The sequence below is a fragment of the Gasterosteus aculeatus genome, chromosome 18 (genome assembly GCF_964276395.1).
Source record: "Gasterosteus aculeatus chromosome 18, fGasAcu3.hap1.1, whole genome shotgun sequence".
Lineage (NCBI taxonomy): Eukaryota > Metazoa > Chordata > Actinopteri > Perciformes > Gasterosteidae > Gasterosteus > Gasterosteus aculeatus.
The window spans coordinates 8,309,280-8,321,501 of NC_135706.1; the positions used below are offsets into that span (position 1 = coordinate 8,309,280).

Genomic DNA, 12,222 nt, shown 5'->3' on the forward strand with positions numbered 1-12,222 from the left:
CTCAATCACCAGAACGTTCAAAATGATGTTAATGAGAAAGGGCATGTTTATTATCTGTTGATACAACTGATTAACAGAGATAGTCTTCTTAAATATTCTGATTTGAGGGACACTCATCATTCACACCACAGGTGACGGGACACATTATCCAGGTGGAGGTGGCCTACTTCCAGGTCGTCTCCTCACCAGGTTTCAGCTCCCTAAAGAGAACAAAAGTTACATAAGCAGCCACACTGCTGTTCGATGACCGGCAAGTTTTCAAACTGCTTATTATCAAACCATTAAAAAAAAGAAGCTAACTGTACTCTCTATGTAAGGGATCGTCAAATGCACATGGTAAAACAAGTACAGGCTTTACGCTGCCATCTCTAATGTTTAGAGTGACTGGGTTGGGTGGAGTAACTATTGGATCGCTGTTGCAACACTAACTAGTTAGTTAGTGTTAGTGTTAATGTTAGTGCTGTTTCCCTTACTTGCTATACATTCTGCTTACTTGTATTCGTAGTAATTAGTTACAAGTGGAGGTGAGTGAGAATCATCACATAACTTTTAAATAAATGTCACTGGATTCTCAAAAACGAGGTGGTGCTGCTTAACTTTGAGACAGCTGGGAGATGACTTTTCATTCTTACCTGCTATACAAAACACTTTTGTTCCTGAAAGCTGTCAGCTTCTGGTCCTGCTGTTTGTCCAGGTACCATCCAACCACGAAGCCCATGGGCACCAATATGTTCACCCAATGATCACGGGCAAGTGATAGGAAGTTGACCATGGTTCCTACAGAAATAAGCACATAACATCGTCACCCTAAATTCTGCAGCACTCATGTTAAAACACCTGATCTGAACGAAACTACTATCAATTGTTTAAGGAAGGCCATCTTTATTTGCAGGAGCTCCATTAAACATGTGACAATAAAGCTACATATTTCAGATTAGGGATGCATAGTAATACAAAACTAAACCCATGTTGCGAATCATGACAGGTGATGACAACCTTTGGACGACCTAATTTGCCTGGAAACTTACGTTACGGCTGACAGTGACATAATGCAGCGAGTAATGCTAACTTTAGACAGACAGAGCTGTGAGCTAACTCGTGTGTGGTGAATGTAATCTCTGAACCTCATTTAATACCGTTTATATTCTACTTTGTCATTTAGTAACCAACAGCAGCAGCTCCTTAGCTAATCGGTTAGCTAGCTAACTTAGCAATGTGTATCGGGTTTAAGTTGAGAATGGTATTTCTGTTAGAGCAGTTGCTTTTGTGTTTTGCAAAAGCAACATTGTATGGTACAATTACTCAAATATGTAAGAGGCACAACGAATTTGTGAAACATTACCTTCTGTTTACACCAAGCCGTGGCCTGTAGCTCTTCACTCACAAGGCAGAGGACATTGGACTCTACCAACTCTGAAAATGCGACAGGGTATTAAGAACAAATAAAATAGATTGCCGTTACTTATCATGGGTAATTGTGTTAGTTGCAACGTATGGATAACAGTATTCAGGAACAGTTATTACAGTATGTAATGATAATATGAGCATTTGGTGTTAAAATCATTTTAGTATTACACTACCATACTTGGTACGCTCTTTCGACCTTTCACACATGATGGAGCGGTAAACATGTCCGCTACTCCAGTGTGTGCAGTAAACGCTAGCCAAAATGTCTTAATGTTGTAATTATAGAACATTTACCAATCGTGTTTCTGTATCAACGGGAGAAAATATATTATCTCGTATTTAGTGGTACGTTGCACTTTCCTTTGCCGACCCAAATCACACACGATACATCCACGAGCTAGCCGTTAGTGTTAGCTAGTGTAGCTAGCATGCTAACTAGACAGAGCCTGCCGGCTAACAGTTAGCCTTACTTTGTTACCATTGCTAGTGCAAACTAGCTGTGGCAGGCAACCATACTGCTTTTCTTTTCTTATACACTTGTAGTTAACCGAAAGACCAACTAGCCAGCCATATATTTAACAACCGGTTTGGTATTTGTTTTAGATCGTATTAATTGAACTAAAAGAGTACTCAGTCGTAATCAAAGGTGCACACCGCACAATGACGTCGGTGGTTTTGTTTTGATTACTTGGATGGTTGTTGGCTAGTGATCATCTTGCTAACCTATTTTTACTTTTCAGCGAGAAAACTGAAGAAACATGACTTCCATTATCAAACTGACAGCCGTATCAGGTGTTCAGGAGGAGTCGGCCCTCTGCTACTTGCTGCAGGTGGATGAATTCCGCTTCCTCCTGGACTGCGGCTGGGATGAGAACTTCTCCATGGACATCATCGATGCTATGAAACGGTAAATATGGAATCGATCTACTAATTCCGTCACTTTGCCCCTACTGTTGGCCAACTGAAACAAGTGTGTGGTGTCCTCATTTCCCTCCAGATATGTTCATCAGGTCGATGCTGTGCTCCTCTCCCACCCGGACCCCATTCACCTGGGAGCCCTTCCATACGCTGTGGGGAAACTGGGTCTCAACTGCACTATCTATGCCACAATTCCCGTCTACAAGATGGGTCAGATGTTCATGTATGATCTATACCAGGTAAGAAGAAGGTGCAGAGAAGGCACTGCATGTAAAGTTATGAATGGATCCCATGGTCACTGAGGAATTCTCAATGGTTTCATTCTTCCCACTTAGTCTCGAAACAACAGTGAAGACTTCACACTTTTCACCCTTGACGATGTGGACTGCGCTTTTGATAAAATCCAGCAGCTGAAATACTCTCAGATTGTCAATCTGAAAGGTGAGTTAGTTGCGGCCCTGTTTGGTCGGGACAGGGGTCACGCCTGTTTATGTTTATCACAGATACCAATGCTTCGCATCTTTCTTTTCACCCGACAGGGAAAGGGCACGGCCTTTCCATCACTCCACTTCCGGCCGGTCACATGATTGGAGGCACCATTTGGAAAATTGTGAAGGATGGCGAGGAGGAGATTGTTTATGCTGTTGACTTCAACCATAAGAGAGAAATGTGAGCACACAAAACACTGATAGGAAATAAGATTTGTTTGGTTTTTAGCTTTTCTGTTCACTCACACCCTGTTTCTGTATACTAGACACCTCAACGGCTGCACGTTGGAGAGCATTAGTCGTCCGTCTTTACTCATCACAGACTCCTTCAATGCAACTTACGTACAGCCACGTCGCAAACAGAGGGATGAGCTGCTCCTAAGTAAGTCATCTTCAAGATGCTTTTACGTATTAATGTCTCGAATCTTTTCAACGGTATATTTATCCAATATAAGTCATAATTTAAGTGTTGCAATCTTTTGAAAACATGTCTTCTAGTTTAACAAAATAACATTCTGCATATAATTTGAACCTCAAATTAGTCAATGATTAAATACCAATTGCAAACTGCAGTCTTTTGTATTTATAACATTTTTTTACATTCATAAGCATTTGAACTTTTCTTACTCACAGCGAATGTAATGGAGACCCTTCGTGGTGACGGCAACGTCCTTATTGCCGTGGACACAGCCGGGCGCGTGTTGGAGCTGGCGCAGCTGTTAGATCAGATTTGGAGGACAAAAGACGCCGGGCTGGGAGCGTACCCGCTAGCTCTGCTGAACAATGTCAGCTACAATGTGGTGGAGTTCTCAAAGTCCCAGGTATCAATTTTTGTACACCTTGGATTATACTGTTCTATTCCTTCCTTGTGACTTTACCTGGATAGTTCACATTCAGAATATATTTATTTGCCAAACTCAACTAATGTCCACAATGAACTGAAACCGCTTTGTTTCTGAAGGTGGAGTGGATGAGTGACAAGCTCATGAGGTGCTTTGAAGACAAGAGGAACAACCCCTTCCAGTTCCGTCACTTGACCCTGTGCCACAGTCTGGCGGACCTGGCCCGGGTGCCCAGCCCCAAGGTGGTGCTTTGCAGCCAACCGGACCTCGAATCTGGCTTTTCCAGAGAACTCTTCATCCAGTGGTGCCAAGACGCCAAAAACTCTGTCATCCTGACCTACCGCACTACGCCTGGAACGCTGGCCCGCTACCTCATAGACAATCCTGGGGAGAAGATGCTGGATCTGGAAGTGAGGCCAACCGTCACAGTGCTAATTCATCGCGAGGGCTTTCACGCGGTCTGATTACACAGCGTCACCAAGTCATCTTTCACTCTTCTCATTATGACAGGTGAGGAAGAGAGTGAAGCTGGAAGGCAAGGAGCTGGAAGAATACCTTGAAAAAGACAAAGTTAAGAAAGAAGCAGCTAAAAAACTGGAACAAGAAAAGGAGTAAGTAGAACTAGACATGGGTCGACTACGTGCTCAAGGGGAGGATGTGTCTTTTTAATGATGCTTTAAGCCTGGCGGTGTAACAAAACCTGTAATTCACACAATTTTGCCATCTTAACAGCTAAAACAGGAAATTATGTAAAAAGCAGAAATGCAAATGGTGCACCGGAATTTTTTCAAGAGGCTATTTAAATGGAAATCTGTAAATGGGAGATGAGTCACAACGCTTCAGGGCAATATTTATACTCTGCAACTGAGCAAAAATGTGTTGCCTGTTTGCGGATGAATGAAACTTTAATGTATACATTTAACGTTTATTTCATGCACTTGCAGGGTGGATGTTGACTCGAGTGACGAGAGCGATTTGGACGACGATCTCGATCAGCCTGCCGTCGTTAAAACGAAACACCACGACCTGATGATGAAGAGCGAGGGGAGCCGCAAAGGCAGCTTCTTCAAACAAGCCAAAAAGTCGTATCCAATGTTCCCAACACACGAGGAGCGAATCAAGTGGGACGAGTACGGCGAAATAATCAGGTGCTTACAACTTGAATGCACGTCAGATTACAGAAAGACGTATACAGAGAATTTACACTGTGGAATGCTTTTATCAATCAGCCATTGTTGTGGTTTTTTTTTTCGCAGGCTAGAAGACTTTCTGGTTCCTGAACTTCAAGCCACAGAGGAGGAGAAAAGCAAAATGGAATCTGGGTTGACCAACGGCGACGAGCCCATGGACCAGGATCTCTCTGTTGTTCCCACCAAATGCATCTCCAGTGTAGAAAATCTTGAAATTAGGTCAGTGATCCTTAAGTCTGCCAGTCTCTGGGAAAGGAAAACTGCATGTTTTATTAATTTCCAGTCTTTTAAGAAATCTCATCTGTGGGGATATTGAGCAATTCCGCTGATTTAAAAAAAAACAACGTAACGCTAACTTCATTCTTCTACAGAGCGAGGATAATGTACATAGACTACGAAGGTCGCTCTGATGGCGACTCCATCAAGAAGATTATTAATCAGATGAAGCCCAGGCAGCTGGTGATCGTCCGCGGGCCGCCGGAAGCCAGTCTCGACCTGGCCGAGTCCTGCAAGGCCTTCAGCAAGGACATCAAGGTCTACACACCCAAACTGCAGGAGACCATAGACGCCACCAGTGAAACGCACATCTACCAGGTCTGAGAGCTTGCTTTTTATTTGAGTGAATATCGTATCCATAAATCTGTTTAATGGATTTGTGAAGCTAAAATATTCTGCTCTGAAATATTAAAACCTTTTTTTTTATTTTTTATTTTTTTAAACCATTTGGCAAATGAGACAATGAGTGCACTGCTACGAGGTTGTTTTCTTCGGCAAAGCACAGAAGGCAAACCTCTTCCTCTCGCCTCATCTTCTCATCATCTTCTATCTCATCGGTGAAGGTGCGGTTGAAAGACTCCTTGGTGAGCTCCCTGCAGTTCTGCAAGGCCAAAGACACGGAGCTGGCCTGGATCGACGGCGTGCTGGACATGCGCGTGGTGAAGGTGGACACGGGCGTGATGCTGGAGGAGGGTGTGAAAGAGGAGACGGAGGACGGCGAGGTGGCCATGGACGTCGCCCCAGACCTCGACATCGACCACAACCCTACTGCGGTGGCAGCCCAGCGGGCCATTAAAAACCTGTTTGGGGAGGACGAGAAGGAGGCGTCGGAGGAGAGCGACGTCATCCCCACGCTGGAGCCACTGCCAGCACAAGAGGTGAGGCGGAGGGAGACACTAGCAGTTGTAGAAATGATCCAAAATACACAAAAAAACACGTGACCTCATTTCAAGTCTTCTAAATTTCTAACTGTTTAAACAATAGAGCAAAGAGGTCATTTTAGGCCCCATAAACTTCTTCAGCCTGTGGCAATTCTAATGTTGTTGTTTTTAATGTCGGTCCATGTTGTCGGGAGGTTTGGGAGACAGTTTGCCCAAGGTAGGTGGCAGAGAAGAGCAGTCAACAGATTTCCCATTGGGCTCTGATTTAGAAGGCATTGAAACGCAGTTACACTAATGTGTGTCCACAAGGGCATATAAGCACTGCAGACACCCTCCCTCAGTCTAATTGCCACTCTTTTTCTTTTCTTTGTTCTCCCTCTAGATATCTGGACATCAGTCGGTGTTCATCAACGAGCCTCGCCTGTCCGACTTCAAGCAGGTCCTGCTGAGGGAGGGCATCCAGGCCGAGTTCGTGGGAGGAGTGCTGGTGTGCAACAACATGGTGGCCGTCCGCAGGGTGAGTTGTCCTTCCCGCCGGCTCAGCGAGCGTGCGATCCGTCGCCACAAGCCTCCCTCACAGGGACAGCTGGGCTTGTTTATCTGACCAACCCGAGGAACTGAGAGGTTCAGCCCGAATTCCAAATAGATGCATAGTTGCAGAGTTGATAAATACCAGGAGAATAATAATTCATTCAATTCGGTGTCCCAACAAATGTAAAGAAGCTAAAAGGCTTTTGGCTCATCACAAAAATACCCTACAATATACATGAGGAAATAAATACCTCCCGTAAAAGGAGGATTCTTGTGGCGCGTGAATACATCTCACCTCAGTAGAAACCCACAGAACACGAATCACTGTCAGAACCCTACAACTCAAGGAAAAGGGAAGGTTGGAGTGAGCCGGGATTCCTACAACAAAATGCATAATTGACAGGAACTTAAAATAGACACAACCCAGAAAACGAGATAAAGAAACGGGACTTTTAAAGGCGCTTGTGTGTGTGTTATTCAAAAGGGAAAACTAGAAATGCATGTTTATTTGAGAGGTCAGCAGCTGGCTGCACAGCGCTTATTAGTCTGCGTTGTTCAAACAAATGGACCCGTATGACCTGTGCATCTCTGTCCAGACGGAGGCCGGACGCATTGGCCTGGAAGGCTGCTTGTGTGACGACTACTACAAGATCCGGGAGCTGCTGTATCAGCAGTACGCCGTGGTATAGAGGCAGGAAGAGGAAGAGGAGGAGGAGGAGGACCCACTGCAGAAGAGCACACAGCGGCATTACAGAGACAATCCATTACCCAGAGGAGAAGGGTGCACCACCTCATGCCTGATGGGCAGTTCCAGCTGTTCCACTGCAAACCCAGTTGTACATTTTCCCTTTTTTATAGTTTTTTTTTTCCCCACATAAGGATTTTTTTATTTGTTAGATTACCTCGAGAAAGCGAGAGGCAGATGCTTCTTCTGGACTGACCTCTGTGTGTGTGTGTGTGTGTGTGTGTGTGTGTGTGAACACATACTACAACTCCTCCCTCTGTATAGTAACGTCCTGATGCACTGGATGGACCAAAGGATGTGTTTCCCCCTCCTGTTCTGTCATTAAAGACTTTTTTTCAAATGTCGGCATCAAATTCTTTGCACATCTATCTTCTTCACTCATTCACTACTCCTTATATTGTATAGTGGGCGCACGTTTACTCTTGAGTGAGCACTACATTGAGATATTCGACACCTGCAACTTATGACGTGGTCATTTTTGCAGCAGCATTGATAGTGGCGTGTTAAACATCCATAAAACTGGCTGAGTTTTAGCCACTAATTCAGGTTGGGGGGAGGGGCGGGGGTTGCATGTGCTGCATCTATCAACATACGACATTCGCTGCACAAGCTGCACATCTGTTCGGTGCTGCAACACCAGATGGAGACATTTTTCAGCTGCATCCAACCGGCCCCTGAATGCCCATATCAAATCTGCCCATGCGGCAGGACCATCTGTAATGCAGTGGTGAGATGACATTGTCCCTGAGGAGATAACTGGGATTGAATATAATTCATCCTGCTGGCATAAAAAAAAAGGAAAAAATCCCTGGCTGTCCATCACAGGGTAACAAAATAAAGAAATGGTTCAGGAGTTTGTTTTCTTATCTCCTTCAAGCACACATGGATACGCAGCCTCGCGTCTGCTGTGCTCCAGTGAGGTGTCGCCGCTGTATTAGCAAGTTGGGGTGATACGGGATGGTTGGTTGGGGGGGGGGGGGGGGGGGGGCAAAGCAGGGGTGTCACCGCTGAAGAGATCTGCAGCCTCGGTGGAACATTGCTCTGGTTGATCATGTCTGCAGCGCTGTGTGAGCTCCTGTTTGCCGGGTGGGGGTGTTTAGACCCTCAACACAGGCAGCTGCAGAAGGCCAACATCACATGTACATCATAGTGCTAGTGACTCCTCCTACACAGACAGCCTGTTAAACAACACTGGGGGGAACGAGCACACAAGTAGGACAAAGGAAGCTGTGTTGTGCGTGTGTGTGTGTGTGTGTGGGGGGGGCAGATCAGGCGCATGGTTGGAGGAGTTAAACTTGAGCACTGATGGCTGGCTGACGTGCAGGCCTGATTTTACACAGTTGCATAACATACAGTTTTGCACTTTAGAAACATTAAAATTTAAATGCTCTTTTTTAATCCGTGTCCCACACACACGCACACACACACACACACACAAACTTTCATGTTCAGAAAGGCAGAAACGCCTCTACGGTGCCTTTTATTCCCCACCCCACCTCACCCCTCACCTCAGCAACCTGTGACGGACACGAGCTGAGTGAGAGACAGCGAGCCGGAGCAGAGATGAGGAGGAGAGAGAGGAGCTCTGCTGTGCCACAGAGGATGCCAGCCCGGCCCGGCCACTGCTTTTCATTTCGATAATTGACCGGCAACGCCAGAAATGTCCATCAGCTAATCCTCTTAGCTTTCATAATGCTGACTCTGTCACAGAAGCCCCTGTTTTAATGTAACGAGCAGCTAAGCCCGGAGCACAGGGCCGACTCTCCCCCCCGGGGCACTTAGGCCGCTCTGCCCCCTAGAGGCCGCCGAGGGCTCTGCTCTCAACTCAACAAGTGCCCTGCCCATCCACATCGGACCCCGTCTAATCCATGAATCCGTAACCTGGACCCCCCTGGTTGGGACCACCCCTCTGCTTTTCACGTGCTCGTCGGCACAAAGCGCCGCTGGAGAAAAGGAGAATCTTGTGTCGTGTATATTTTCATTCCTCTGTCGATTGGAGGATGAATGATTTTTAATCCCTTTTGAATTCCCGGTCTGCTCGCTAAGCAGACCACTTAATGCCAATGACATCAATGTAATAATGTGAAAAGGGGACACATTTCTATGAAAACGCACAATATTCAAAAGTCGCATGAGGCACAAAAAAAAAAATGTTACAGACGGACGTTGCGTTGATATTTCTGAACCTTTATAAGTTTTCTTACAAGCTCAACTAAAGTTTGTAAATGAGTACAAAGCAATACTTGACTGAGTTGGTAGATATTTTGAATTGTGTTAAATTTCTTGATTTTGCACTATTCTTTAATCTCACTGTTGGAGTGAAATTTTTACCAAATAAATAAGACATCAACATTCCAAATTCACTGCATTCTCATTTCTGAGCGATAAAATATCTCTCAACTGGCGAAAAAAGCTACAGAACCGACAAACTAAACGACTGCAAAGCCCCTCTGTTCATTCCCGGTGCTGTTATGAATCTTTTTATCTTCTTCCCCACTACACCGCATCTTAATTCCCCTCTAGGCTGTCGCATGCTTTTTTTCATCCATCTCTCCCATAATTCCTGCCTCTGTGGCTAATCCTCATGTGCCAGCATCTTCCTGTGGTAATTGTCCTCCAGTAAAAAAAATAAAAGGGAAGCACTCCAGCCCACCCTCTCTTCAACGACTCAACACAAGCAAGGCCTGCGTGGAGCAGGAATCCTGAATTACACCATTACTGAGGTGATCCTCTTACGCAACCTGCTCTTCACACCCGTCCACAAAGCGAGGACGCTCACGAGCACAAATCCACAAAGGCACTCGCAGCCAGATTATCCACCGGGCCACAATACTGCAGCTGCCATGTTTCCTTTTTTGACGTAACAATGCGTTTTGTCGGGTGCATTTGTGGGCCCGGGACTCATCCGCGCTGGCAGAGAACATTTGGGTGACTTAGCGATCATGTGTGTGTGTGTGTGTGTGTGTGTGTGTGTGTGACTGGATATTTAGGACAGATCACATGAGATTGTTTGGCCTGGCTGTTGTACAAAACAGCGCATTCTTCTCCTCCCGGAGCACAACAAAACCTGACCAGTTGGTTGTCTGTAACTGGAGGCCCCGAGCAGGCAATAGGATCAGGAAACACGCTCTTGGACGAGTTGCGGCGTCCGACTCTCAGCAAAAACCTGCATTCAGGCTGGCAATGTGGTTTTGCGGGCCAGTCAGCAGAACGCAACCCGGCTTGCCTGCTGCTGCTCTTCGCCGCTCGGCACGTCGGAGGGAGAGCCGGCCTCATCCGACGTGCCGCTGCTGACACCACGTCCAGAGTGACGGGGAGAAACCAAGCTCCCCCCCCTGCAGACGCCACCTCCCTTGAACCCTGCGTGACTCCCTGGCCGCGTAATTGGGCCGCGTAATTGGCGGAGAATGGTGTCGACGTGAAAGTGAAACGAGGCCAGGCCGGGGTGAGTGAGGATCCAGAGAGGTGACTCAGCACCGGTGCTGGATGTGTTTAGGAGCTCGCAGGCCGCAGTCAAACACAACGCCCAAACTGCTCCGCTCCATTTAACTTGTAGCACGAAATAAGTGAGGCGCAACATACGAATACGGACAGTGTCCTATCAATTTCCTTTTAATGCTTTCTCGTCACTCAGATTGTATTTTCGGGCCAATTCTGCGCTTTGACGTCTTTGACCGTCTACAGACTTTACATGGCTTGAGGTCGTAGAGCAAAACGTTTTTACCTGGTAAAATCGTATTCGATGAAAGATAAATAATATCAACCTAACCAAGGCTCCTGGCCGTATTAAACCTATATAGGACCACGAGCAAAAAAATGGCCTACGGGCCTCTACTGACCCCTTCATATGTGCGTATAAGTTTATTTGATAAAGAAAATATGATAAGATGATTAATAAAGGCTTTGAAACTAGATTTCAAATGACTATCCCCTCTGCAAGACAGTCCTCTAGATTACGTAACAATGCAGATGTCACCGCAACCCGTATACCCCCCCCCCTGGATTTGCGTCAGGCTTTTTGTGCTGCACACTGTATCACCGAACAATTCTTATTCAAACTACAACAGATAATGTGACCCTGGAGCCCCCCCTCCCCTCCAGTGGTTCCCGTTTTCCAATGAAATTGGTGAGAGCAGCAAAACAATCAAAGAGGAGGTGAATGCATCAGGTAAACTCACATTTGGGAGGAGTTTAAGGCGCGGCCTTTAAAACTAACGCGACGTCTCGAGGTTATTTTCTTAGACTTTAAAAATCTCCCTTCAGAGCCACAGCAGGAAGGATCCAGCTGTTCACTCACAGCCTGAGCGCTACTCGTCATGACAAGCCAACTCGTCTCCATGTCTAAAAATTGCAGGGTTCCACATTAAAAAACGATTCTGCCGACATTTCCCTCACAAAGCACGTTCCAGTCCCGCGCGCATGCTCCATGAATAATGCGACGATGACATTAAAAAACTCCTGCTAATCCTCCTACTATGCAGTGCCTATAACGTCTGTGTCCAGTGTGGAGGTGTGCAGGGTGAGGGAATCACACTGCAGGGAAATCTACTGGCTCGCTGGCTTTATTGCACGCCCTTTCCACCCCCGGCTTCAAGTGAACGAAGGAACTCGCCCTCTGTATTCAGAGCACCGCTTGCCGCATTAATATAGACTTTTTAGTGTGACGCTATCTCTCCAGAATGAATGGGCTGCATGTTTCTGCAGGCATAAGCTCTGTGGTCCGTCTGAATGGGCCTCTCCACTGCTCCTTGCAAAGGGGGGAAAAGGGGGGTGGGGGGGTCTGTTTGGTTGCCTATAGCCTTTCTTTTTTGAAGATCAAAGAACAATGAAGTTATTCATGCGCAGCTCAATTACAGACGGCCAAGTCTCTCAGATGTAGCCAATCCCACGGTCCTGATGTTTATGCGCAGAAGTCAAATAGACATCTCGGGTCCAGTGGATAAG

General features: G+C 46.2%; 2 protein-coding genes across 2 annotated transcripts; one reads left to right on the forward strand and one right to left on the reverse strand.

Annotated features, from left to right (window-relative positions):
* Window positions 1-28: 28 nt before the first annotated feature.
* ndufb1 (NADH:ubiquinone oxidoreductase subunit B1) lies at window positions 29-1,419 on the reverse strand. The gene is made up of 3 exons (XM_040160478.1): window positions 1,343-1,419; window positions 633-777; window positions 29-200 (listed from the first exon to the last, which is right to left on the reverse strand). The coding sequence occupies exons 2-3, from the start codon at window positions 770-772 to the stop codon at window positions 164-166; spliced, it is 177 nt and encodes a 58-aa protein (XP_040016412.1). The 5' UTR covers window positions 773-777; window positions 1,343-1,419; the 3' UTR covers window positions 29-163.
* A 6-nt stretch (window positions 1,420-1,425) lies between these two features.
* On the forward strand, window positions 1,426-7,618 carry cpsf2 (cleavage and polyadenylation specific factor 2). The gene is made up of 15 exons (XM_040160464.2): window positions 1,426-1,752; window positions 2,148-2,314; window positions 2,405-2,564; window positions 2,661-2,766; window positions 2,865-2,994; window positions 3,080-3,195; window positions 3,447-3,634; window positions 3,775-4,065; window positions 4,166-4,266; window positions 4,600-4,803; window positions 4,912-5,064; window positions 5,217-5,439; window positions 5,685-5,999; window positions 6,385-6,519; window positions 7,130-7,618. Exons 2-15 carry the CDS (start codon window positions 2,166-2,168, stop codon window positions 7,220-7,222), a joined length of 2,364 nt encoding a protein of 787 aa, XP_040016398.1. The 5' UTR covers window positions 1,426-1,752; window positions 2,148-2,165; the 3' UTR covers window positions 7,223-7,618.
* The last annotated feature ends 4,604 nt before the right edge of the window (window positions 7,619-12,222 follow it).

Bases quoted from the DNA above. Each gene is read 5' to 3' on its own strand.
- ndufb1 (XM_040160478.1), bottom strand. From the start codon at position 772: ATGGTCAACTTCCTATCACTTGCCCGTGATCATTGGGTGAACATATTG. The intron at 201-632 runs GTAAGAATGAAA...TGTTCTCTTTAG, and splicing joins AAAAGTGTTTTGTATAGCAG to GGAGCTGAAACCTGGTGAGG.
- cpsf2 (XM_040160464.2), top strand. From the start codon at position 2,166: ATGACTTCCATTATCAAACTGACAGCCGTATCAGGTGTTCAGGAGGAG. The intron at 3,196-3,446 runs GTAAGTCATCTT...TCTTACTCACAG, and splicing joins GAGGGATGAGCTGCTCCTAA to CGAATGTAATGGAGACCCTT. The intron at 4,066-4,165 runs GTGAGGCCAACC...TCATTATGACAG, and splicing joins AGAAGATGCTGGATCTGGAA to GTGAGGAAGAGAGTGAAGCT.